The sequence below is a fragment of the Palaemon carinicauda genome, chromosome 8, assembly GCF_036898095.1.
Source record: "Palaemon carinicauda isolate YSFRI2023 chromosome 8, ASM3689809v2, whole genome shotgun sequence".
Lineage (NCBI taxonomy): Eukaryota > Metazoa > Arthropoda > Malacostraca > Decapoda > Palaemonidae > Palaemon > Palaemon carinicauda.
In genome coordinates, this window is record NC_090732.1 from 140,008,219 (window position 1) to 140,033,218 (window position 25,000).

The following is a 25,000-nucleotide window of genomic DNA, read 5'->3' on the forward strand; positions in this document are numbered from 1 at the left end:
TGGTTAAAAAGGGAGATTATAGTTAAACATTTTCAAGTCAGATTAAACCAATGACATTACAATTGAATAAACCATTCCCACCAATACGTATTTATTTTTATCCCCCTTCTGCATTTTTTGGCTTAAGCATCTCTCAGCTTTGGGTCCAAGGCCAAGCCTTGCCAGGAGAGAGACAGCTATAAGAGTTAAGAGCCTTTCTGTTGCTATCCAACTCTTTCTTTATATATATACATACACACACTATATATATATATATATATATATATATATATATATATATATATATATATATATATATATATATATATATATATATATATATATATATATATATATATATATATATATATATATATATATATATATATATATATATATATATATATATTATATTTCAGACACTATAATGAAAAGGGTACTAAATACTGATGGATTGCCTAGCACATAAAGAGATACAGGCTACCATTATGATTGTGTAAATGTCATCTGATATGATAATCAGTTAATGAGAAATTTACTATTATACTACTGGCACTGAATGATGTCCTCGCCTCCAGAATTGGTCCTCATTCCCCAAATTCTAATCATCCTTACTATTGTAATATAGCTCCCAAAAATAACTCAAAACAAAATAATGCTGTATAACCTGACACCTCAGATGATATTATTCTACACATGGAGTGAGGTGCAGAAAAAGTGGTAGGCCTGATTGTTGCGGAGTGGATGGTATATTATTATTTTGTATAATATATTTTATTTTTTAATGTGATATTAATTATTGTCATTATGTAGATATGTTTGATACGATTGTCATGACACAGTAAGACTAGTGTGTTCTAACATAATGATAGTAAATAACTAGCACCTATAATGGGTAGGCCATCCCTATCAAAAGGATAGGTGATCAAAGAGCATGCGTCATTACATTCATCTAACTATTTTTACACCACACATTAACGTTCCTTTAGCGAGCTATAGTACAAAATTTTAAATCTGCTTAAATTTTTGGCCATCAATGACCGTTTTGTTTTAATTGTTACAAGGAAATTCTACTTTCTGCCTTTTGCAAGTAAGCCATAACTTAATATATCCTCAGTGATTTCTTACGCATATTAAAATATTAATTTTATTTCGGATCATATATTTTTTACTTTTTTCTCTTTAGTGCATACCGATGAAGCTTGCACTACAGAATCAGCAATATCTCTCAAGTTCTTCTCTTTCCTCAATTGCATGTCTCCTCTCTAATGAAATTTTCGTCTTGTACAATCTTCTGGTAACCATATATATCATGGAAATCTTAGTTTCCTTCCAGAAATACTTTACAGACAGTCCGTCTCTTAACCAAAATATAGCTCTGACCTCTTTTTACCTCTTCAATGTTCCATGACCTAAAATTAAAACCTATCATATAATATTTATTACCAACAAAATGTAAAAGAATAAAATTTCTTTATAAGGATGGATAAGTATAAAGTAAAAATTTGAAAATTTTCACTTGTCAAACTGCTCTCTTTTTTCCACAATCAAAGGATACAATATGTGTGTGTTTATAAAGATTCTATGTAAAAGACATTAATTAAATTGAATGAAAGAAATAGGCAGTCCTAATGTCCAGATGAATACCTAGCAGGCAACATCATAAATGGTACATAACGTAAGTACTATAACCAGAAAAACACAAAACTCTTACCCCACCACTAACCAAAAGATAAACTGCATGCCTCACACTTCATAAGCAACACATGTTACTTAATAAAATCATTAATACTCAATAAGAATCAATCCTTCTGAATACAGAACATAACTTTTTACATTAGCTAAAACATTACTGGGAAGACTCTAAAACCACAAGCATGGGATAAAAAAATTCAGTTGAATACAGTACTTACTTTTCGTTCCTTGAGTTCTTCTAAAGTAGGTCTAAAGGATAATTTTCGTAAAAGCGTTTTTCTTTTTTCTTCCTTCTGTTTTCGAGCCTCTTCCGGCGTTGTTCCTATCAAATAGTAATTCATTAGTATCACTTTTTTGATAATAAGACAAACTCAAACTTACATTATAATTTAATTTTTTATATAGATATTTATTTGAGCTACAACATATTTTAAGCAACAATAATACTTTTTTTTCTAACAAGAAATGTATGAAAACTGGAAAACTGAATATCCATAAATTCAATTGATCAAAGCTAATTTTATGAAACTTCTATTGATGCACAATCATATGACCTAGACTTGACAATGAAACTGTAACTTACTTTTTAATATATTTCTTTCTTCTAATTCCTCTGCCGACGGCCGTAAACTTAACCGTCTGGAAAATTAAATAGTATCAGAATTTTTTAATTACACAACTATTTTCACACATGAAAAATTAAACTAAATATTTGACCTTGTTAAAACAATAAGATTTCACTAATCAACATATTCTATTTGTTTATCAACTCACTGCTGGTAAAGAAACAAATTTCAATACCTAGCTAAAAATATAGAAGTTATAGCTTTGATCCAAGACCTCCTCCTGCGCTCTTTTAGCCAATCATCTTCTCGCATAGCATAAACCATGAGGCCATCCTCACGTGGAAGGACACAATAATTTTTGGCCACCATTTTTAATATCTTTTCTTCTAATAAATATTTGAAAATATCACAGTGTACTGAGACCAGGGTAAGTATGCTAATATGTTCAAAGCAATGGAAATGCACTTTTTATCACAGTTCTATTCCACGTCAACCATTACAGTCCGATCTCCATACATGAGTCAAGGCAAAAATAATCCATTCCTCCTCACAAACAGTCATAAATGCTTTTCATTTCACTTTCAGAACTAACTGCTGCAAAGCTTACATAAATTACACTTGAAAATTTAATATCTATGTCAAATTTCCACTCAGTTCACAAAAATTACACAATTATGGAGAAATTTTATCTTCTAAAACACTTCAAAGCTAACTCTAGTTATGCCAACTCTCTGCTGGGCTGTGAAGGACTGCCACTTCAGTGGTTCATGCCCCCTTCTCTAACTAACCATACTAGTGCCAAAATACACGCTCACACACACACACACACACTCACCCCCCCCCCCCTCTCTCTCTCTCTCTCTCTCTCTCTCTCTCTCTCTCTCTCTCTCTCTCTCTCTCTCTCTCTCTCCTCTCTCTCTCTCTCTCTCTCTTATTCAAGAAATACCTACAAAATGATTATGCAATGCCACACTAAAACTCACAAGACAATGGTCTACTTTACTAGCAAGTGTGAATAAATTAAATGCAGACAAACAGATCAGTACCAAACAGCACAGATTATATACCAAGCAGGGGTAAACCTCTGATGCTCAAGAAACTTGGCAGAGTGACAACTATTTCTGTGTTCAGGGCATAGGTTCAAAGAACACTTGAGAAGGAAAGTTCACCCAACAACAAAGAACATTCAAGAGGGATTACTTAAAGAGATGGAAGTAGTACTTGACATATTTCTATAAATTTCTGTTGCACTCAAATCTTAAACTTATTTTGTTAATTCAATTATACTGCACAATATATTTCTTGAGAAACTGCCACGAGTTTTTAGAGGAACAACAAGGCATTTCCTGGCCACAGCAGCCAAATAGTTTGACACTCTCACGTTTCTGAAATCTCTTTGAGATCTACAATCAACCACTCACGTGACAACTTCATATTATGCGAATGACACATGACCTAAAAATAACTATCCCCTTTTCTATTATTTTGATAAATTATTGAATAATTATATTTTGGTTGATGCATTTTTATTATTCATCCTTTCCCCTAAATTTATATAATAATATCTAAAATTAGAGATTATATTTAAGTTAATTAAATAGTTAAAACTACAAAATTAAATAAATAAAAGATATTTTAAAATGTTTAGTGTTTATGCACAGTAATTCACCTCTTAAAATTATAAAAATACTGTTCTCTGTCTGTCTATCTGAACCTAAAAATATCATCAGATGGTGTTTTGGCACTTAACCACCTATTTCTAGAATCCCTTGAAATTATCCTATCAATGCTATGTAGTTTTGGATCGGAAAGACAAATTCTCTTGTACTGTACTGTATATACAGTTATAAAATAAGTTATATATATTAACTTTGTAGTCTTGTTAAACTACTTAGTATAACAAATTAAAGAAAAGATAAGGAGATATTTACTGGTCCTATCAAGTACAGTGCATAAAAGTAAAACTACTTGCAGTCAATATTATTACTTTAGTGAATAATGAATTAAGTATTACAAATTCACATTACAGTAATACCTTGACATTCAAGCATAATTCGTCCAGGACCGAACTCGTATGTCAAATTGCTCGTATCTCAAGTCAGTTTTTCCCATATAAAATAACTGAAAAAAATTTAATCTGTTCCCACCCTCTTTAAAAACACTCAAATCAATGATATAAACAATGGAAAAAACATGATTTTTTTTATTGCTATACTGTACTGTACAGTATAATCATACTAAACATACAATTGTGAAATGATATACTGGTAAATGATTACTGTGATATACAGTAAAAGTGGTTTTATTATGGAATTCTCTTAACTTTCGTAACAGACGATAGGGGCTAACCATAGTGTGTACGGAGGAGGACGGAGGGAAGAAGGAAAGGAGAAAGAAGTGGACGGTACCATATTTACTGCTTCTTACACATATCGTAACACTTAAACTTGAAATTAACTTAATTGAACTTGGCTTAATTTTTTTAAAAACTTTCTATTCTTATCTACTTCTTTTCCTCTTTTATTTGTATTTTTTTACTGTTTGAGGTTTGTGCATATCATCGAGATACTTGGCTTGTAATAGCATGCAAACCTACTCAAGCGCTCATATCTCGATGCAAAAATTTGCTCGCCAGTGGTCTCTTATCTCGGGATGCTCGTATGTTAGAACACTCATATGTCAAGGTATTACTGTACTTGATAAGAGATTGACAGGAACTTAAAAAAATTAAATCTGCTCCTTTACAGGTTTCTTACAGCACTTTACTTTTGGTTAGATTTGAAACTTAAAAGTACACTTTCATTTAAGTTAAGTTCCTTAAATAAAGATTATTGAACAAATCTTTTTTTTTTTTTTTACCTCAAATTTCTCCAAGTCTAAATTCTATGTTTGTATGGGATCAAGCTATGTATTTCACCTTTATGGGCATAAAAGGCAATTCTGGATCTTAAAAGTTTATATAAAAAATTTTCCATCAAAAGTGTGGCAATGAAACGAGTACAAATCACACATTCTGCAATCCATTTTCCAAGATCAATTTAGGTTTAAAACAGTCATTCTGTTATTATTATTATTACAAGCTAAGTTACAACCCTAGTTGGAAAAAGCAGGATGCTATAAGCCCAAGAGTTCCAACAAGGAAAATAACCCAGGGAGGAAATAATTGAATTACAAGAGAAGTAATGAACAATTAAAAGGAAATATTTTAAGGACTAACAACATTAAATTAGATTGTTCATATATAAACTATTAAAACTTAAAAAAAAAAGGGGGGGGGGTAAATAAGATAGAATAGTGTGCCTCAGTGTACCCTCAAACATGAGAACCCTAACCCAAAGAAAGACAGTGGAAGACCATGGTACAGAGGCTATGGGCACTACCTAAGACTAGAGAACAATGGTTTCATTTTGGAGTGTCCTCTTATAAGAGCTGCTTACCATAGCTAAAGTCTCTCTTCTACACTTAGCAAGGAGAAAGTGCCACTGAATCACGTGTAGTAAGTAAGAGGACCTATCGAGTGAAAATGTTTGGTAATCTCAGTGTTGTCAGATGTATGAGAACAGAGGAGAATGTGGAAAGAATAGGCCAGACTATTCAGTATATGTGTGGGGCCTATGAAACTATGGTAGAGATAGATCAATAAGAAGATTTGAGAGAACCACAGTATATTTGAGAATAAAAATGAATTTCAAAGGTGCATGTCCAAATCAACAATTTGCACCAAGGTTAAAAGATAAAAGGGCCTTTTTATTAAAACAAAAAGAATTACGGCAATTGAAGTGGAATTTTTTTTTATTTGGATAGCCTCAAAAACACACCTGCAACAAGTTCTGAAACAGATAAGGAGGGTTTCAAGGCCAGCCAAAGCAAATTTGAGAAATAAAAAATAGAATTGCTATACATATGCTATACCAGTTAAAAGAAATGAGTTGATAAGAGGTTTGGAACAGATTAACCCCATTTACAGTTATTATTATGGGGGAAAATAAAGACTATTATCTATATAAATTTATCATTATATATATATATATATATATATATATATATATATATATATAATATATATATATATATATATATATGTTATATACCTTTTATATTATACATACATATATACATACATACATTATATATTATATATATATATATATATATATATATATATATATATATATATATATATATACATACATATACATACATATATATATACATACATATATATACATATATATATACATACACACACACACACATATATATATATATATATATATATATATATATATAATATATATATATATATATATATAATATATATATATATATATATATATATATATATATATATATATATATATATATATATATATATATATATATATATCATTGGCATAGTTTGTATCTTTGAAAGTTTGCAAGTTGAATGGTCCCACAAAGGGCTATATGTATTATGTATCAGAAAATGTCATTAAGGAAATAAAGAAACAATAAAAATGGATTAAGATTTGCCGATAAAGAAAATAAAATGTGATAAGGTCTAACAATCTAAAGCATTAAATTACTGCAATCCCAAAAATAGTAACAGCATTTGAAAAACAGTTTGTCTATGACAACCATTGCCAGTTAAATCACGTATAGTAAATGCATCACCATGCCATAACATATCCTTGCTACGTATGAAAATAGCACAGAATTTGCTGGCACATCTCAAACATACTGCTTCAACCAACCCTTTCACCCAATGAATGCATATGTAATCATGGCAGTCCTCCAAGTATATAACCACACATTCATATCTTCGTGGAACCTTATTCATACCGAAGGAATTAAACTGCAAGAAATTATCCTTAAATGCAATCAAATTTTTAACATTTATTGATAAGCATATGCTATTATTATCTTGGACAAAATCTTAATCCTACTTTTATATTGTGGCAATATTTTAATGACCAATGTTGTTCATTTAAGATTGAAGTCAGCTTTACAAATTTAATATTTGTAACATTGAAACTTTGATGTTAAGCAATTAGTTCAGTGATCTTTGATATCAGGATACCAGGAAATCCAAAATTTATCACAGGTTTAATAAAAGGTGATAATTTAAAGATGAATATCTTTATACAATGCATATTTTTAAATTTAATAAATTATTTTCCAGAGATAAAAAAAAAAAATATTTGAAAACTGTTCAAATAGATTACTTATATAACTGTACCAGTGAATTTCATGACAATGACATCACTTACTTTTATTCTTATTTATTTTCTTGTATCAATACTTCATAACAAAAACCCCTACTTTATGATAGCACACATTACTGTTTATATACTTAAATAACCCTTTCAATCCCACTAAACATAATTAAAGTCCACAATTTGTACTCCCTTCAACGCCATGCAACAATTTATGTCTAGTAATTTCCAAGTATTATCTCTTTCATTATTTACATATATGAAAATTTTACAAATTATGTAACATATCAAGGGAAAAGAAATTGATACAGCTAAACAATGAGTACTGTTGTGAAGTTCCATCTTCTATCATTTTTGTGCTAAAACGAGCAAGTACAGTACTGTCCCGAATTCTGCGTGTTCGAATTATACGATTCCCCTTTTATGTGATCGCTATTTTTCAAAAATAAATTTTCTGTATCTGCAAAGTTGTTCAAAAGTCTGCTAGTCAAGCATTACAAAATTTATCAAATCTATTGCCTTTTTAAGTATATTGGTAGCCCTAAATACAGTGATTTATAATGAATATTACGAAACAATATTAACATTACATCTCATTAACATTATTTCATAATAAATAGCCTATTTAATGATGAAATTCCACATCAACAATGAAATCAACTGTTAACTGTGCGAGTCCAGCTGACAAAATGTAAACATAATTGTGGTTACGTTCTCGGCAATCTTTAACTTTCTCCAACCTTTCGATAATTTTAATGTAGTGTTAATGATGGTATATTAAAGCATTATTTTTGTCTAGTACAGTATATGTAAAAGCTTTATTTTTCCCTTCGGGCGTTCAAGGTTTTCACGAGTAGACTGGGTTCATTTATCGGCAGTAAATAGCCTAAACTTCGGTAATGAGTCTGCAATATTTTGTCATATTTTAAACAGTATACATTTGATTTGCAAAGATTGGTTTTTGAGAGAGAGAGAGAGAGAGAGAGAGAGAGAGAGAGAGAGAGAGAGAGAGAGAGAGAGAGAGAGAGAGAGAGAGAGAGATTGGATGCCAGAAATCCTTAAATTCTCTCTCTCGATCTCGATCTCTTTCTCTCTCTCTATAAGAAATAAAACCTTAGTTCACATATGGCAACCTGAGTTTAAGAATGAAAATTACATAAGTATTGTTAGTTGTGGCGATCAATTCCTTGCTTCAGGAGGTACACGAAACAAAAACACGGCATTCGATTACAACAACCGATATACACTCTCTCTCTCTCTCTCTCTCTCTCTCTCTCTCTCTCTCTCTCTCTCTCTCTCTCTCTCTCTCTCTCTCTCTCTCGTTATACAATACTTACAAATAGATGAAGAAACCAAAATCAATTTTCTTAGAGTGTCAATTAAATACTAAAAGAAAAAATTATACAGTGCATACCTCCATTTCAATCAGAGCTTAAAATACGGTATCCGATTTCGTCAGCAAACCACAATTTTTTAGAAAACATTTTATTCTATAAAATTGCTACTCTTTACCTAGTTAATTGCGCTTGAAGAAAACATGTGAATTTGTTTTAGAATTTCGGGGGAGTTTTAAAAATCGAGTATTGCTGACGTCTCTTTGTTTTACTTCTGGCTGTGATCAGATCAGCTGATGTCTAGCTGCCGCTATCAATAATATGCGTGTACGAATACAGTAACAAAGTATTGTTTATACCATTTCTTAACTTATTCAAACCATCTATACAGTTAGTTAATATTACATAACCACCAATGTGTTTTAATCTATCATATATTTTGTTTAGTACTTTTAAAAGACTCACTCACTCACTCACAAGGCTACCTTTCGCTACCTCTCATTTTTTACTTCTATCTCTCTAATAAATTAAATCTTTGTGGCTTCACAAAGTATTAATTATATTAAAAATCAATCATGATTCAATTTTCCTTACTTTCTCCAAACTCGCACCATCTCGTCACGTCCATTATAGCGGTAACTTAATTGTTCGATGACTTTAAAACCCGGCCTAGTACTTTCTTCTTTTACTTTTTTACTTAAGGTTCCATAATTGAGGTGGGTACAAGCTGACTTATAACTGAAGTTAGGAAAAGTATTTTGGATATGAAATGGACAATTATCTTTCGTAACAGTTTAGAATTATCGTAAATTATAATTTTGTCATAAGCTGCAGTTTGCTATTGTTGATTACACGCAAAAGAAAAAAAAAAAAAGTTTTCCTGCTTTGCTACGTATGTAGGAATTTATATAGATACGGTAAATAATATTTGTAATAACATATTTACTAAAAGCTTTTAATATCATTAGTTATCACCTTTGATTATGCGTGTTTAATGCCTTCGTTTGTTTATTATGATCGAAGATGGAGCATACAGTAAACGAATGGAAGGTTTCCATTTCAGGCGGCGTCATAAAGAAAAAACATTATATAAATGGCATTCATTTCATTTATTTGGAAGTTCTAAGAAAAATTAGGTAGAGCATTGGTAATAACAAAATCAACATATAATCAATATTTGGTAAGATTGCTGTCGATGCAAAAACTAACCTATACACAAATGTGTAAATGCGTCTGTTTCTTCGTTATGATCAGAGATAAACGTAAACAAAACAATGGTTGTCGTCTTTTATTGTGCTTTTTGGTGTGTTTAGGAAACGCATGATATAAATCTCCTTTATTTTGATAATTCTAGATTTTCAATGATACAACAAAAGCTAGTTTATAGAGTGATGGTTTTGCTATTCACCAGTTGTCTTATGCATTAGATTTGACAAACATTAAAATTTGTCTATTTTGGGTCGTGTTATAATGGGAAATATACGGTGTTTACACCCATCCTGGTTGTAATTTTGACCTTTTTTCAAGTTATTAGAACTTTGAAGTATATTAAATGTTTGATTTATTTACAAGAACAATTTGATATTATAAAAAATATAGTATAGTACATAGAAAGTATTGGAAATGGGTAGTAAACACGTTTGAATAGGCAAGTTGCTGGTTGCCATGGCCCCAATGGAATTATTTCTGTTAGTTGTGCGTTTCGAAATATGCGATTTTCCATTTATATGAGGTCATTGATCGACCAAATTCTCGTAGAATTCGGGACCCTACTGTAAAATGTCCAAAAAAAGGGCCTGGGGCTTACGTGCCAAATAATTTCTTGAGCGGTTGGTGATCAAAGGATTAAACTTATTACAATACAGAGTTTGGTCTTGTTAGTGAAAAATACCTAATTAATGAATATCGGTTATCCATTTTAACTGCTATGGGCAGTAAGAGACTGCAAATCTCCTCAACTCGGTAATTTCCTTTTTTCTATTGTATTTTTGTTTGTTTTACAATAGTATTCCCTTTATTCATTTCTTATTCTTGAAAGACACAATTTGTTTAGATACCAATAAAAGTCAAGAGAAACTCTACTAAGTTACAGTAACTAAAGCAGCTATATCATTTCTGTTTAATTTCCTAATACTCTATGGCCTCAGTAACTTTCCTTTTGTTTTTTCATGCAAATGCATTATCTATTCTGGTAGCATCAAAGAGGTGAAAAATAAAAAAAAAGCCGAAACAAACCAAATATAATTTGAAACGCCTTGGTGTTCATAAGGCTTTTTGCTAGAAACTCACTTGAATTGACATTTACCACTAAAACCAAAAAAAAAAAAATAATTTTTTTTCATTCCAGTATACTTAAGCCTCTAGTAAAGTAATGAGACAATCTAGGGACTAATTACATTAACATAATTTTCAGCTTGAACAACAGATTGTTGGGTAATTTAGGTTTAGTGCTTTTAGAAGAAAATTTCCTACTGTATATTTGTTAGTAGTTATTGGTTAATTCATAAATTGTTAAAGTGAATTGTTTCTGAACAATCATAATCCATAATCACCTTGTTCTTCACGCAAGAGGGCAGTATTGGGATTTGGAAAATCTTGGAGAGGTGCAAAAGCCTCACTGTTCCCCGAATGGAAAAGCAAGTTTCTATGGTTGCTGACCATATTAAAAGTTCAAAGCGTAAAAGGAAACTTTTTTTTAGTTACGGGAAAAATCCAGAGAAGACTAGTGGGGATGATGATTATGCCGCTCCAGCCTTCAATTCAATTCCACCACTTCACCTAATGATCTAGCTTTGATAGCAATGAACATCAACAGACCTCAACTTATTTAGCTTTTGAGAAATCTAATGAGACCAGCGAGTCTTCAGTTTAAAGCATTAATTCTGGACTAACCTGTCCTGTTTTGAACCCTAGTCTAACTGCTCTAGTTGTGTATAGTGGTTCTAGTTCTCCATTCAGTTAAGATTCTGAAGGTGAACAGCGCATCATAGATTTTAGATCCTCACATACAGCCTCCAGTTCTTTATTTACTTATTTGACCTTTTATACTCCTCTATACTTTAAAACGCATATGTACTTAAATGTTTTATACCATTTTTCCATACTGTATACTAAAAGTACTAAAAGCTCATTCATTATTAATGATTTATTTGGATGTGTAAATCCTCCTTCACAACTAGGTAAAGTATTCATAAATGCAACAAAAATGTAATTTCAATGCTGAATACTCATAATTCTATCATAGTCCTACATAAAAAAATTGGAAAACAAAAAGAATCAGTTAAAATGATGAATTATATTTAGTTGGAAATTTCCAAAAGATGATCCCATTGGAAATTGCTGAAAATAAACCTAATAATATACTGTAGATTTCCACATATGACATTTAGATAAGATGAAGTAAAAAAAATTAGGGCAAATTTTAATGAACTTGGATCACATCTGTTGTATAAGACTGGAGAATTGAAAAACCATTAGTGTATAGGATAGTTTTCACTGTATCCTTAGAAATCCAAAATGAATTAAAAATAGGCGATATTATATCATGTTTTTACTAAATATGCTGCCTAGAATGGAAATCATTGTTTACATTTCATTGCCAATAATGACGAACAAACAAACTTTTTTTTGTGTACACATCTGCATACAAGTTAGCTTTGCAGCAACAAATATCTTACCAATTATTGGTTATGTAAAGATGAAAGATGCTGGTATTACTTATGTTGTTACTTTATCCATAGAAATTCAAAGTAAAATGAAATAGAACCATTTTATATTATGTTTTCCTAAACATGCCGCTTAAAAAAAAAATTAACTGATTTGTTCAAGTTTCATCACTGATCATAAACGAATTATTGCATTTACACATCCAAGTGATAACTAATACTAAAAGACTTTATTAAAAATGTTATTACAAATATCAATAGAAATTCCTACACGTCGCATAACAAGAAAACCACTATGTTTAGTCAACAATAAAACTACTGGAAAAGACAGTATGTCAATTTTACAGTCTTATGATTGTTCTAACCTGTTACAAATGATAATTGTACATTCCATTTTCAATATATTCTTTGTAACTTCAGTTCTTAGTCAGTTTAATTTCTTAACAACTTGTTCCCACATCCATCATGGAACCACTAGCAAAAAGAAGAAAGTATGAGGAAAGTTTTGAATAAAAAGTTACAACAAACAGCCAAGCAATCAATCAATTGTGCTGTGGCTAGAACATTTAATATGACAGAAGATGGTGCTAGATTGGAGGAGAGAGAGAGAGGATAATATGAATCATGATGGATTTTTAATTACAAATAAATAAATATAAAGTTAACCTAAAATTTATTACTATCCTCATAAACGCTACCATTAAAATTCTCGAAAGGTTGGAGAAAGAGAAATATAAAGGTTGCTGGGAACAAACCATAACACTATGTTTACATTTGTCAGCTGGACTCGCATAGATAAAAGTTGATTTCATTGTTGATATGGAATATTTCCTCTAATATGCTATTTATCATGATTATATGGCAATATGATGTTAGGTAAATAGGGTTTGGTTACTTTTTTTATTAATTATCGTACCAAACCTAGGCTAGCGTACCAATAGACATCACTCGACATTCAAGGCGTGATTTTCATATTGGTTGTATTAGACGATCCCCAATTTTCTGGGGGTGAAGGAGCGCGCGTCGGGATGTTATCGCGACGCGACCTAGAAAACTTACTGGGGATCGAGACCTGAGCAAGCATGCTCTCTGACCCAGGGTCACCTCGTGGCGCATATCACTCCGCCAGAGTTTACCTCCCATAGAAAATGGGAGTAGGGTAAACTACAAAAAATTCTGGTCGGTTGGGAGGAGATCCCAGATACTCCTAAGAAAGTAGTTCGAGGTAAGTACTGTTAGGAAAAATACAAATTACTTAAAATTTGTGATATTAAATGGCTGTCTTGTTATATGGTAATGCAAGAAGTGAGATAAAAAAAATTATTACTTACCTAGTTAGTTTGGCCCCAATTTGTTCTCTAAATTCTTTCCTATCATTTTCCGACTGAACTGGTATAATGTTTCTGTCTATAAGATCTTGCTTATTGGGTCGACATGCTAGTTTTTGAGCTAAGCTGTCTCTTCTTGCAACTTTGGTAGCTAGACGTTCTGTAATAAAAGAGGATGAATGAAAAACCTGATTTACCATTTCCGATTGAATAAAATAAGTCAGTATATTCGCCTCAATGATGCAATATCTTTTCTTTAAATGTTAAAACATTTGCCACAACTGTTTAAGACAAAAAATGGATCATTACTTTTTAAAACAATTTCAACAGGGGGTTAATATAAAAAACCATACACATTACTATCCATCACTTCAACAGCCCAGTTTCTATATCACAGTAATGTGCTGTAATACTATAGAAGTACACTGAACTAAACACAACCAAAGTCTGTTTCATCGTAGCTGGCAAATGGAGCCGAACAACGGTTTGAAAGCTTGTTGCTGAATGGCTGTTGGTTCAGGCATCTTCCCCTCCCGCTGACCTACGACAAAGCAAAACATTGCATTTGTCCGCAATACATCAAGTTCATTTTTGCTTTATATTTTTTCCAAGGCAATACTCATCATCTACCTTTAATCTGTGTGTGACCAAAGAACCAGGTAGATATTACGCAAACTAAGTGAGGTATAAAGCAAAAATGAACATGATGTATTGCAGACAAATGCAATGTTTTGCTTCGTTGTCAGTCGGCAAGAGGGGAAGATGCCCGACCCAACAGCCAATCAGCAACGAGCTTTCAAAACTTTGTTCGGCTCCAGTTGCCAGCTAGAATGAAAGACTAAAGCATGCTGTACTACATGAAAGATATTTTGCATCAATGAGCCATTTGGTACATAAGTAATCCAGCTATGAAACTCACTTTTCATCCAAAAGATACAGGCTTTAAATTATAATTTATTGTTCTAAACATAAAATTACCTAATATCATAAATTACTAAATTTTCATGTATAACCCAATAAAAGAAAGGAAGGGTCAAATTAATGTGTAATGATCAGAGATGATGCCAATGATAGTGATAGTATACAAACTACTTAACTAAATCAATTTCTTTTAAACATTAAAATACATGCCATTAGCTAACAAATAGTGGATTTAAATATTTCTGGTATACTACATTAAAAAAAAATAATTTATATACATTATAGAATGCTTAACAAACATGGTTCTCAGAAATATAATGTCATTGGCGTTAATGACATTTACTGCAGATGGTTCTGTCATTTTATTACGGATATAAAAAACCACATCTTCCCTAAAATGAATCTTATACTAATTCAAAGAAAAGTTTCAACTCCTTCCACTTAGGTGTGAGCCTGTTCATGAAATCCCTTAATTCAATAGCAAACTCCTCCAGGGAACATGACTGGTATTCAAATAGCATTAAAAAAGTAACAGTTGACAATGAATAAATTTAGTTGTCAATAATCTTTATATAACCTTAGAAAAGTCATAAATTACTCATAAGTCAAAGGTCTAACATATATAGTGGAACAGACCTTCAAGATTTGGGGCCTTACAAAATACTTCAGAATAGGAAAGTAAATTTTGTATTCGTAACATAAGTTAATGAAAATTGGAATCCCTTTCAATAGAAAAATTCAACATTGTATATAAGGTATAAGGCACTGTCCTTTTTACTTTTATAACACATTGGCACCATGAATAATCCACACTAATTAGATCTAGGGATAAATTACTGAACCTGTCATGATTTATATTGGTTTAAGGTACTGTATTCTAATTTAGACAGGTTCATCTTCACTAAAATAAAACTCCCAAGAAAATATCTAAAGTTTCCAACACTGCATAGCTTCCGAATAGAAAAATATTTAATGTTCTCTATAGCTTTAATTTTTTAACTTCACCCCGAAATTGGTAGTACACTGTACAAAGCACCAATTTGTCATTGAGATAAGACCAATTACAATAAAAATAGAACTATTTCAAGAACAGTCAGTTTGACGGATTCCCTCTCTATGGATACAGCCCTTTCCCTAATAATAAATGGCCTGATATTTCTTAAATATACCAACTTCCTTCCTTACACATCTGCAAACGATGAATGAGCAATATAATTTGTCTTTAAATCTCCAGGGTTACAAAACTCAGAATAAGGTAATGCCCCATGAACAGTTGGTCTCAATCCATGAAAAGTGGATATAATCTAATCTCCAATAATAAAATGTGGAACTAAAAAAATATAGCAGCAACAAAGAATAATGAGTTTCCATGACTAAATATACCGTAGTACCCAGCAGCCTATATAATTAGTAGGTAATGGGAATGAAGTCTTCCCTTGGAAAAAATTAAGCAAGCTCTGTGGAAATAGGCATAATTAAAGCCGAGAAAATTATTATATTCAAACATAGTCGTTGGATTTCTACCAGGGCAATCACCACGACACTGGTTTATAATGAGGTAACTACTGCCAAAGAAATGCCATGCAAAGAGGAAGATTGTATACCACACTTTTGTGGATTTTGTAAATATATTTGACAAAATATCAAGACAAGCAATAAGATAGGGGATATGAAAGGAAAGTATACCAGAAATAAGAATTAGTACTAGAAAAAAGAGAATTAATCCAAGGGATTTTACCGAAATACTTTTATATAACAATATCTGGACTGAAGATGGTGTCAAAAGTATCACATGAATTTGAGGTAAATGTTACAGATCAGAAAAAATTCCTCTCCTGTTCAATCATAGTAATAGATAAAGAGATAAAAGATTAAAGAAAGGAACTTGCCGTATGCAAATGACCTAGTATTAATGGCTGAAACAAATAAATTTGATTTAAAAAGGGAAGCGAGGGCAAGATGAGAGAACTGAAAAGCAATGCAAGCAAAACAAAGTTTATGGTGACTGGGAAGAATCCAAGCAATGATATCATGAATCAGGTCATGTGGATAATGACGGTGCGTCATTGAGACCGCAGTGCTTTGCATTGAATGAAACAGATGGTGCCATAGGAAATACTAAGTAGGGCTATCATTGACAAGAAATTCTTCATGATATTAACATTGCTACTTTATATTCAGTACTATAATATTGCATTATTGATAAAAGGCTTTGACGATTCATAGTCATCTAAAATTACATTCACTGTAAAATAATAAAGCAAAAATATATATTGATATTTTCATGTGTTATTTATAAGAAAATCATTTGCATCCTCTAAAATACTGGATTTTTAGTAATATTTCAAAGTTTCCTAACATGGCGAGTTACTAGTAAATAGTCTCAGAGAATCCTCACCTTATGATAAAAATGTGGAAATATCCAACTTATTAAGTTTTAATGCAGATTCTCCATTTCAGAAAGGCTCTTATGCTATTTCACTGTATTATGCATCATTACCATAGTTTTCATAACTTTATAACTTTTTAAGCAAAAATAAATCTACTTTAATATTATTCATTATTCTCTTCTCACTTTTTAAAAAAAAATAGTCATTCAGCTCTGATGTAAATTTGTTTTGTAAGTTGATAGCTTTTGAGTTCTGTCCCTTATGAACATTTGCAAATTTCTTATGAAAATAAAATACGGTGGTAAAAATTCATATAGAATATATAAAACCTGTATTTGTGAAAAAATGATTCAAGTACAGTGTCATCCAGTCCCCTGGTAGTACTGCCTCATATTCAAGCAAGAGTAGCATCCCATGAACTTGAACAATAACTGAAATTTAGCCTATTTTTGTAAATTATAAATTGACCTTGATATATAGAAATTTGAGTTCCCTTTTCTATAGAAAATGACTGAGAAGTAAAATCTATTGATGTGCAAGCTACAACTTAGTTTTACATATTATTATGCTCAACCCAAGAACAAGAAATTTCTGCCCAAATGCTACCGTGTCAGTACAATTCAACTTTTATATTTCAATTTTACTGAGCAATTCTTTCCTTTTTTTTTATTCTTCTTTTTAATAACACTTTTGATACAGTTGAATTCCATACAAAGGTTGTTTATATTCCCTACCAATGTGAATTAATAAAGTATTCCAAAAAAATTTTGCTAATCTTTTGTTTGAACTACAAGTGGATAGATCACATCTTATCAAATGTCTTTTCAAACAAACCGCATAAGTAGATTAGGTATGTCATGATATTTCTTTAAAATAAGAGAGCTTATGATTTGAAATAACTTTAACCTGCTATTGCTGATTAAAAAAATAATTGTGCTCTTTTGGAGCATTTCCCAATTGTACATATATTTATCAAAATATAAGTAATATGCTACAAGTACAGAGTCATTACAGTTATGCCAAATTATACAACATGTGTCTATAAATACTTTTTTAAAAATAGAAAAACACTTAACATAGACATAGGAAACATTTGACCTTGAAAATACTTGCCATAATAAATCCAGATGTGAAGGTGAATCCACCAAAGTCATGAGTGTAGGAATACATGGGAACAAACAAATAAATTTAATGTCTCACACAAAGAAAACACTACATGGTTAAACCTAGATAACTAGTGATAGATTCTTACAAATGCAACACTCTCAGTGGCTCAGTTTCCATTTTGTCTTTTTAAATCTAAATTTATTTCAAAAACTAATTTCTTTTTATAAAATTACTTAAAAGTTAATCACACTGAGAGTGTAAGCCAAGAATAGGTTGTTTTAAAATTATCAAAAAGGGCAAAATCAACAATTAAAAGGTTGGTCAGTACACTCGCTATTCATGCACATTCAATAAACCTTTAAACATTGACAAGTATCATAAAACATATTTTAAATGTTTTACTTCATCCTATTTTCCCATCATGAAAGGAATTCTTACTGAACAACCAGGTTCCCCCCAAAAAAGTGTTAGCCTAAACAAATATGGGATATGAATACTAAAGGCATACAATAAAGTTGTGGATGATTAAAAATGTATACTTTCTATACACGCTATAGTTTGTCTCTTCAACAACCTACTGGTTAAAATCCAAATGACTCCCCAACTTTACAAAATGGATTAAAAAGTTTCCAGTAATACCGATAGTATTCAAACAAAACTACTTTCCTCCTGTTTAGATAGTCTGGTTAAATTACCTAATAATTTTATTAGTTCCTCTTAAAAATATCCATACTATGTACTAAAAGAAATAAAAAAAAAGGTACTGAATATAATTTTCTTCAATTACAAAGTGTATTGCCTAATCCGTTGCTTTTATGATGTATTTACCTATGTTACTTCAATCTGCATGCAATATTATAAACACTGCAAGTACTGACAGCTTTTTAAAGTGAAACTTAGCATTGGTCTCAAAGAAAACCCATGAATAAAAGTATCGAAATTGACAGAATTACCCCTCCTACCAGTAAACCTAAAACCAAAAATTAACCAAGCTACAATAGTCAGTACATAAATTCAATAAGCACAAGCTCAGTTATGAGCTAATGAAAAATATATACAGCATTACACTTTAAAATCTAAATGAGTATAGTGTTGATAGAAATTATTTAATACTGCACTTGAAAAAAACAAAACAAAATTCAATGTTTTGATTTCAAATTGTGGGTGCCTGGTTGCTTTCTTCAATCTTGAACACTATTATTTAACCCTATGAACATAAATGTATACAGTCCAGTTCAAAGGCAGTAAAATGGCATTATATTCTACATTTGTTTTCTTACTAAGTGAGGTTAAAAAAATATGGCCTCATAACGCAAAAGTAGTCATGGTAGCAAAGGATATTTTAAATGAATTCAAGCAAATGTGAGGAGGCATGGAAACAAGTCCTCATCCATATATGGTAACTACTGAAAATTAAATTTTCCTTGACAGACCAGCTAATAAAGCACGAAACGGGTGTTTTTACCATTTCCTAAACGCAGATACCAGAAATTAAACTGTAATACAAATATTTGTTTAATGAAATTGTTAGCATTTAAATTATGGTAAAACTGTACATCTTATAGGAAGTGATCGTGAAGCAAAAGCTATAATGTTACAGTAACATGAAAAATTATTTTAAACTACATCGGGTTGCCTCACCTTAAACATTTCTCACAATAAATAAAACTGTTAAAAGTTATTTAATGATTAAAAAATATATAATTTCAAAGAATAGTGTTTTACCAGCGTATTTGGGTCTCTATGAATGATTAAAATGTTAAAAGCCTATATTAGTGGACTGACCATATATGAAATAAAAATTATTTCAAGGTAAAATTCACACATCTTTGCTAAGAGCTAAAAAAGTTTGTTACTCTTATTAGTTTTCTTCCTATAATACTTCTATACCAAAGTATTTTAAGGAGTATATCAGTGAATGAACTGTCCTAGAGTATTCACACTACAAAACAAAGAACTTTGTATCTTCTTTGTCCTGCACTAGACATAAAACATACTTGATGTAAAAGTCACAATGACATCCAGGGAAATATAGTCAAAATATATTTCTTTTCCCTGTGACAAAAACTGAAAGGATAGCTGAAAGAAATCACAGTACATTCTATAAACAGGGAAGTGATAAGACAATTATTAGGGTTAGAATAAACTTGTGCATGGTCAATTATCCATTTTATTCTAAGAAATCTCCCATGTAGACAAATATTATCGATTTCATTCTAATAGGAAACCTCCCTTGTGGATACAAATATTATTTACATATTCTTATTATTTAAGAATTAAAAAAGGTCATGAGTATTAGAGGTTATCTTTTGAGCTCTTTGATCCTATGTATCAAGACTAACTAGTCATAAAAGACATATTTTAGCAATTTTTCTTATAGCAAAAAGCCAGAGAATAGTACTTCAACTTGTTAATTTTGAATATGTAGATGATGTATAAAAGCATAGCAAAGTGAACTTCTATTGCACGCTAAAGACAATCCCTCTTTAAGACAATGAATTAAACCACAATTTTATATTACTCTTTCACAGTATCTAATCTATTCTTTGAAAATATAGGGGCACGATGGTTGCTCAAATTGTATGTGTTCCTCTCTTCAAAAGACCTAGTAACACTGATTTCAATGTAATAGTGCAACTAATTTTCTCTTCAAAATGCAGTGCAATGACTCTTATTGCCTGAAAAAACACTATGATCTACAAAATAGTTGAATCTATGACAGAATTCCCAAGTGTTAAAGTTTTTCACTATCTGATTTAACCTAATCTTCTCCAATAAACAATTATATGGCAATCTATAACAATTAAAAAACCAAAGGAAGACAATCCTTAACAATGATAAATCTTGAATAATCTCAAAAAACTTTATAGCCCCCAGAACAAAGCTCCATTGTGATACTTTATTTTAAAGAAAAGTACTAAATCATCCTAATACCTACATTATGGAATTTCAAATTTGATCAATAAAAACTCACAGTATTTATCTCTGAATTAATATTCTCTCAAAATAATTTCTATGAAATTTTTGCCTCGATAAAATGTCTTTCATAAACACAACTTATAATAGCCCACACTTACGGTTTTCATGAATCTTAGACGTGTCATTTCCCATTTGACTGAAGATCCTCTGCAGGTTGTTAAGCTACAAAGTATGAACAGTCCCTTGACTCAGCATTCCAGGCAAGTAAAAGCTTCACTTCTCTTGCTTCTATCTTGTTGAAAGCAAGCTTTGTATTCATAGACTTAGCTTTTTTATGCCTTGCATATCACTTTGGAAAAGTACTGTATGCACAGTTTATATTTTATTTGATTTCACATGAAAATGTTGCCTTCCTCTTTAGCTAATATTATATTTCCAGCTCCATTAGAGTTGTATGTACAGTAGACTAGATTGGACATTCTTTTGTAGTTAGTTTATATTTACTAGTCTACTAATTTTGCTGTCGTATATTTTCTTCTATTTTGTCTAGCCTATCTCCCTATCAAACCACATTGAATCCTAGACCAAAAAAAAGGGATTATATTGATGGTGGAACCAAATAAATGCCAGAGGCAGCTGCATACACAACAAATACAGTCAATAAGTATAACCCATAGACATAGTTTGGACAAACAGTACTGGAGCAAACAAAAAATCATATGGACAATGAAGATGACCAAAAGAGCAGGCAGACAATGTCACTGTTTTTAGTCTGCAACATGGTAATTTGCAATCCCAAAACACATGCACAGAGATGTAAATGGTCATAGTCCAAAACCAGAAACATGGCTAGCGCATTTTAATAACAAATAGAAAAGGCAGATATGACTGCCATTCCAACTGCAACAAGGTTACGTGCTCAGCAAAGACAACTAAGCAGGCATAGCAAAACAAAATCAACTGACCAAAGATTGACAGGGCATATAGTATTCCAAGATGTCTCATCACCACAGTTCTATAATTACTAACACAAGCATAAAGTCAAGACCTGTTTAAAGGTTTAAATGCCACTCATGAATGACAGAGATAAGGGATAGTGACATTGCCTTATCAAGCAGGACAATGCCCTAGAGACTGACAATATACTGTATACCCAAGCTCCCTCTCCACCCAAGCTAGGACCAAGGAGGGCCGGGCTATGGCTGCTGATGACTCGGCAGATAGATCTATAGGCTCCCCCAAACCCATCATCCTTAGCTCACAAGGATGGCGAGGTTGCAGCGACCAAAGGAACAGAGAAGTTTGAGCCAAACTCAAACCCAGTCTGGCGTTCACCAGTCTGGGACGTTACCACAGTGACAACCACAACCCTACCCTGTGCCCAGATTATAACCAGGGTCAACAACCTAACAGTAATGACAGGCAGATTTGCACGAGACTTAAGTCTCGAGACAAACTCAGATATTTAGAAATTTCAAGAAGGCTAAGTTGTGTTAATGATAGAACAGACGGACAAGAGATGCATACTACAATGTTTCCGCTCAGTGGCTAGAGATAATCACCAGAGGATACAATCGGGCCGGGGTTTTCATGCACACTAAAGAGAATTTTTGTACAGTACTTCTCAACAAATCACTACTACTTCTATACACCTGAGACTCAGGCAGTCTTAAAACTGACTATATACTAAAGTTCTCTTGAACCCAGCAACCTCGATGATGAAGGCTCTTTCATGGTCTGTACATCCATGACTTTTTTCCAACAATGGGTGTGGAGACCCAAATGTAAAGGTAAGGCAATAATTTAATGTCAACTATAGAAATTTTGATAAACAAAAAATCATTTCTATACTTACCTGTTGTTCATATTGCTGCTTTTCTGGAAGCTTGGTTTATTGACATTTACCAATAAAATTTATAAAATTTAATTTTTTTTTTTTTTTTTTTTATTAGACACATGCCTCTAGTAAAGTAAAGAGACACTGGCGGTTAATGGCAAGAAGCAATACATTGATGTCCCAGAGGCTATTTCAGTCTCAAAGACGAAATTATTCCCAATTTTCTTGTCATCACAAGTCAAGTGGGGAGGAGGATAGGCCTGTATATGAATATCAGGTGCGTATAGAAATAAATTTAATTACTAAAATTCCATTTATTTCTATGAATCTTCTGATATTCATATTGCTGACTCCCACACTCTGATGGAGGTGGGATCCAGTAAAGGAGAGAGATAGGTCCTGTATATTATTAAAATAGTATAAAATGATCACTATTATCGACTCAACTGATCTATTGTAGATTAACGAAACAAAGAAACTCTAAAAACAATTTGTAATATGGGACTCCAGATAACTGTATCTCTAAATGATATCTTACCTCTAATTACCTACATATATAACCCAAACTCCATGCAGCTTGAACTAAAAAAAAAAAAAAAAAAACAAAAAAAAAACTATAAATTAATTTTGCTCAAATATGTTAAACATCAACAGCAACCACTAAAGAACCTAAATCCCAGCAATTTTGATAAACCAGGATTCTTCAAGATAATGTTTAGCGAACACTGAAATGGTATACCATTAATTTTCTGCAAATTTTCAAGTTGCAGCTGTACTTTAAAAATCAGGAACCTTAACCATCAAGGCTTTTATTAGATTTAGATCCAATTATTTGCAAGATTCTGTAACCAAACTTTTACTGTATCTAGAAATGAACTTTTATCTAGAAATAACATTTCATTGTGGAACAGAGGACAATTTTGAACTCTAATCTCACAAAACAAAGACACTACCTCTACAGTCCATGGCTTTGTCCCCAAAACTACCGAATGATTCTTACTGGACAAAGAAAGCTATTACATGATGAAATGCTTAAATTCATTTCCATAAAGGATGCATGAAAAAAATGCAGATAACTCACCATTAAGGCAAGGACCTGTTATCTTAATCACAAAACACACAGGCTGATACAGCCACAAAAGCCCCTCTGAAACAAGTGCCGGTACTGTATTATGAACAGGTCAGATACTTCAAAATCAAATTTAGACAGCATTTACTTTAGTAATCAGCTTACAAACTGCAATACAAATTTCTTTATTATCAGTAATGATGGCCTCAAGGCAGGATATTAAATTGAAATCTAAAACAATATTATGTAACAGATTAGGCTCAAAGTCAAAACATCTTTGAGGTATAGCAGGATTAAAGACTGAATGAGAACCACAATTATCAGCCTTTCTTTGTATTTGAGACAATTAAATTATTCTATCCACAATGAAATGAGAGACCTGAGGTGTATAAAGAATCTTGAAAGAAGCTGTCTCCAAAGACTTGGAAGAAAAACCAGCATCAGAATTTACCTGAAGAAACTTAATGGGGTATTTTTCAGCAAAAAGGTTACGTTATGTTTAAAAGGAAGATATTTCATCAAATTTGTTGTCTTACTCTATTTTCCTCATCCTTATCTTCCTGCACAGAAGGATAAACCAAGACATTACTTACTGGCTTTCCCATTTGTTTACAACTGGTATGGGAGCTGCTGTGAATTTATCAAGACTAGTTTTGGCAGCAAAAGTACTAGCCTTTACATGTACCCCGTTAAAAGATAATGGTTAATTAGCTAGGGGCAGAGTTAGAAAGTGAACAAAGCTCACTGCCATACAAAACATGATACAACCGATCAACTACAGCTGAAATTTCATCTGTAACATTGAAAGCTAAGGGAATCCTATGGCATGTTGCGCCATCCAAAAATGTAATAAGAGGTTGCTTAGGAGCTTGAGTGGAGGGATATTTGGATCCAGACTACCCCGTCTTCTGCCTCGCAATCTGGTAGCATAATAGAACGACTAGGACTGCGGGAGTGAGAGGGTTTAGAAGCAGGCGGCTCTTAAGTAAATACAG

The 25,000-nt window shown here is 31.8% G+C and overlaps 1 protein-coding gene across 12 annotated transcripts in view; it reads right to left on the minus strand.

Moving 5' to 3' along the window:
- LOC137645986 (phosphatase and actin regulator 1-like) overlaps positions 1 to 25,000 on the minus strand; it is an 868,819-nt gene that overhangs the window by 11,439 nt on the left and 832,380 nt on the right. For 11 of the 12 annotated variants that reach the window (XM_068379094.1, XM_068379105.1, XM_068379095.1 and 8 more), the window contains 3 exons: positions 13,766 to 13,922; positions 2,258 to 2,313; positions 1,893 to 1,996 (listed from right to left, as the gene is read on the minus strand). In XM_068379094.1, the coding sequence (XP_068235195.1) occupies positions 1,893 to 1,996; positions 2,258 to 2,313; positions 13,766 to 13,922 (317 nt within the window). The remainder of the gene's footprint in view (positions 1 to 1,892; positions 1,997 to 2,257; positions 2,314 to 13,765; positions 13,923 to 25,000) is intronic. The other variant, XM_068379099.1, reaches the window with a different exon arrangement.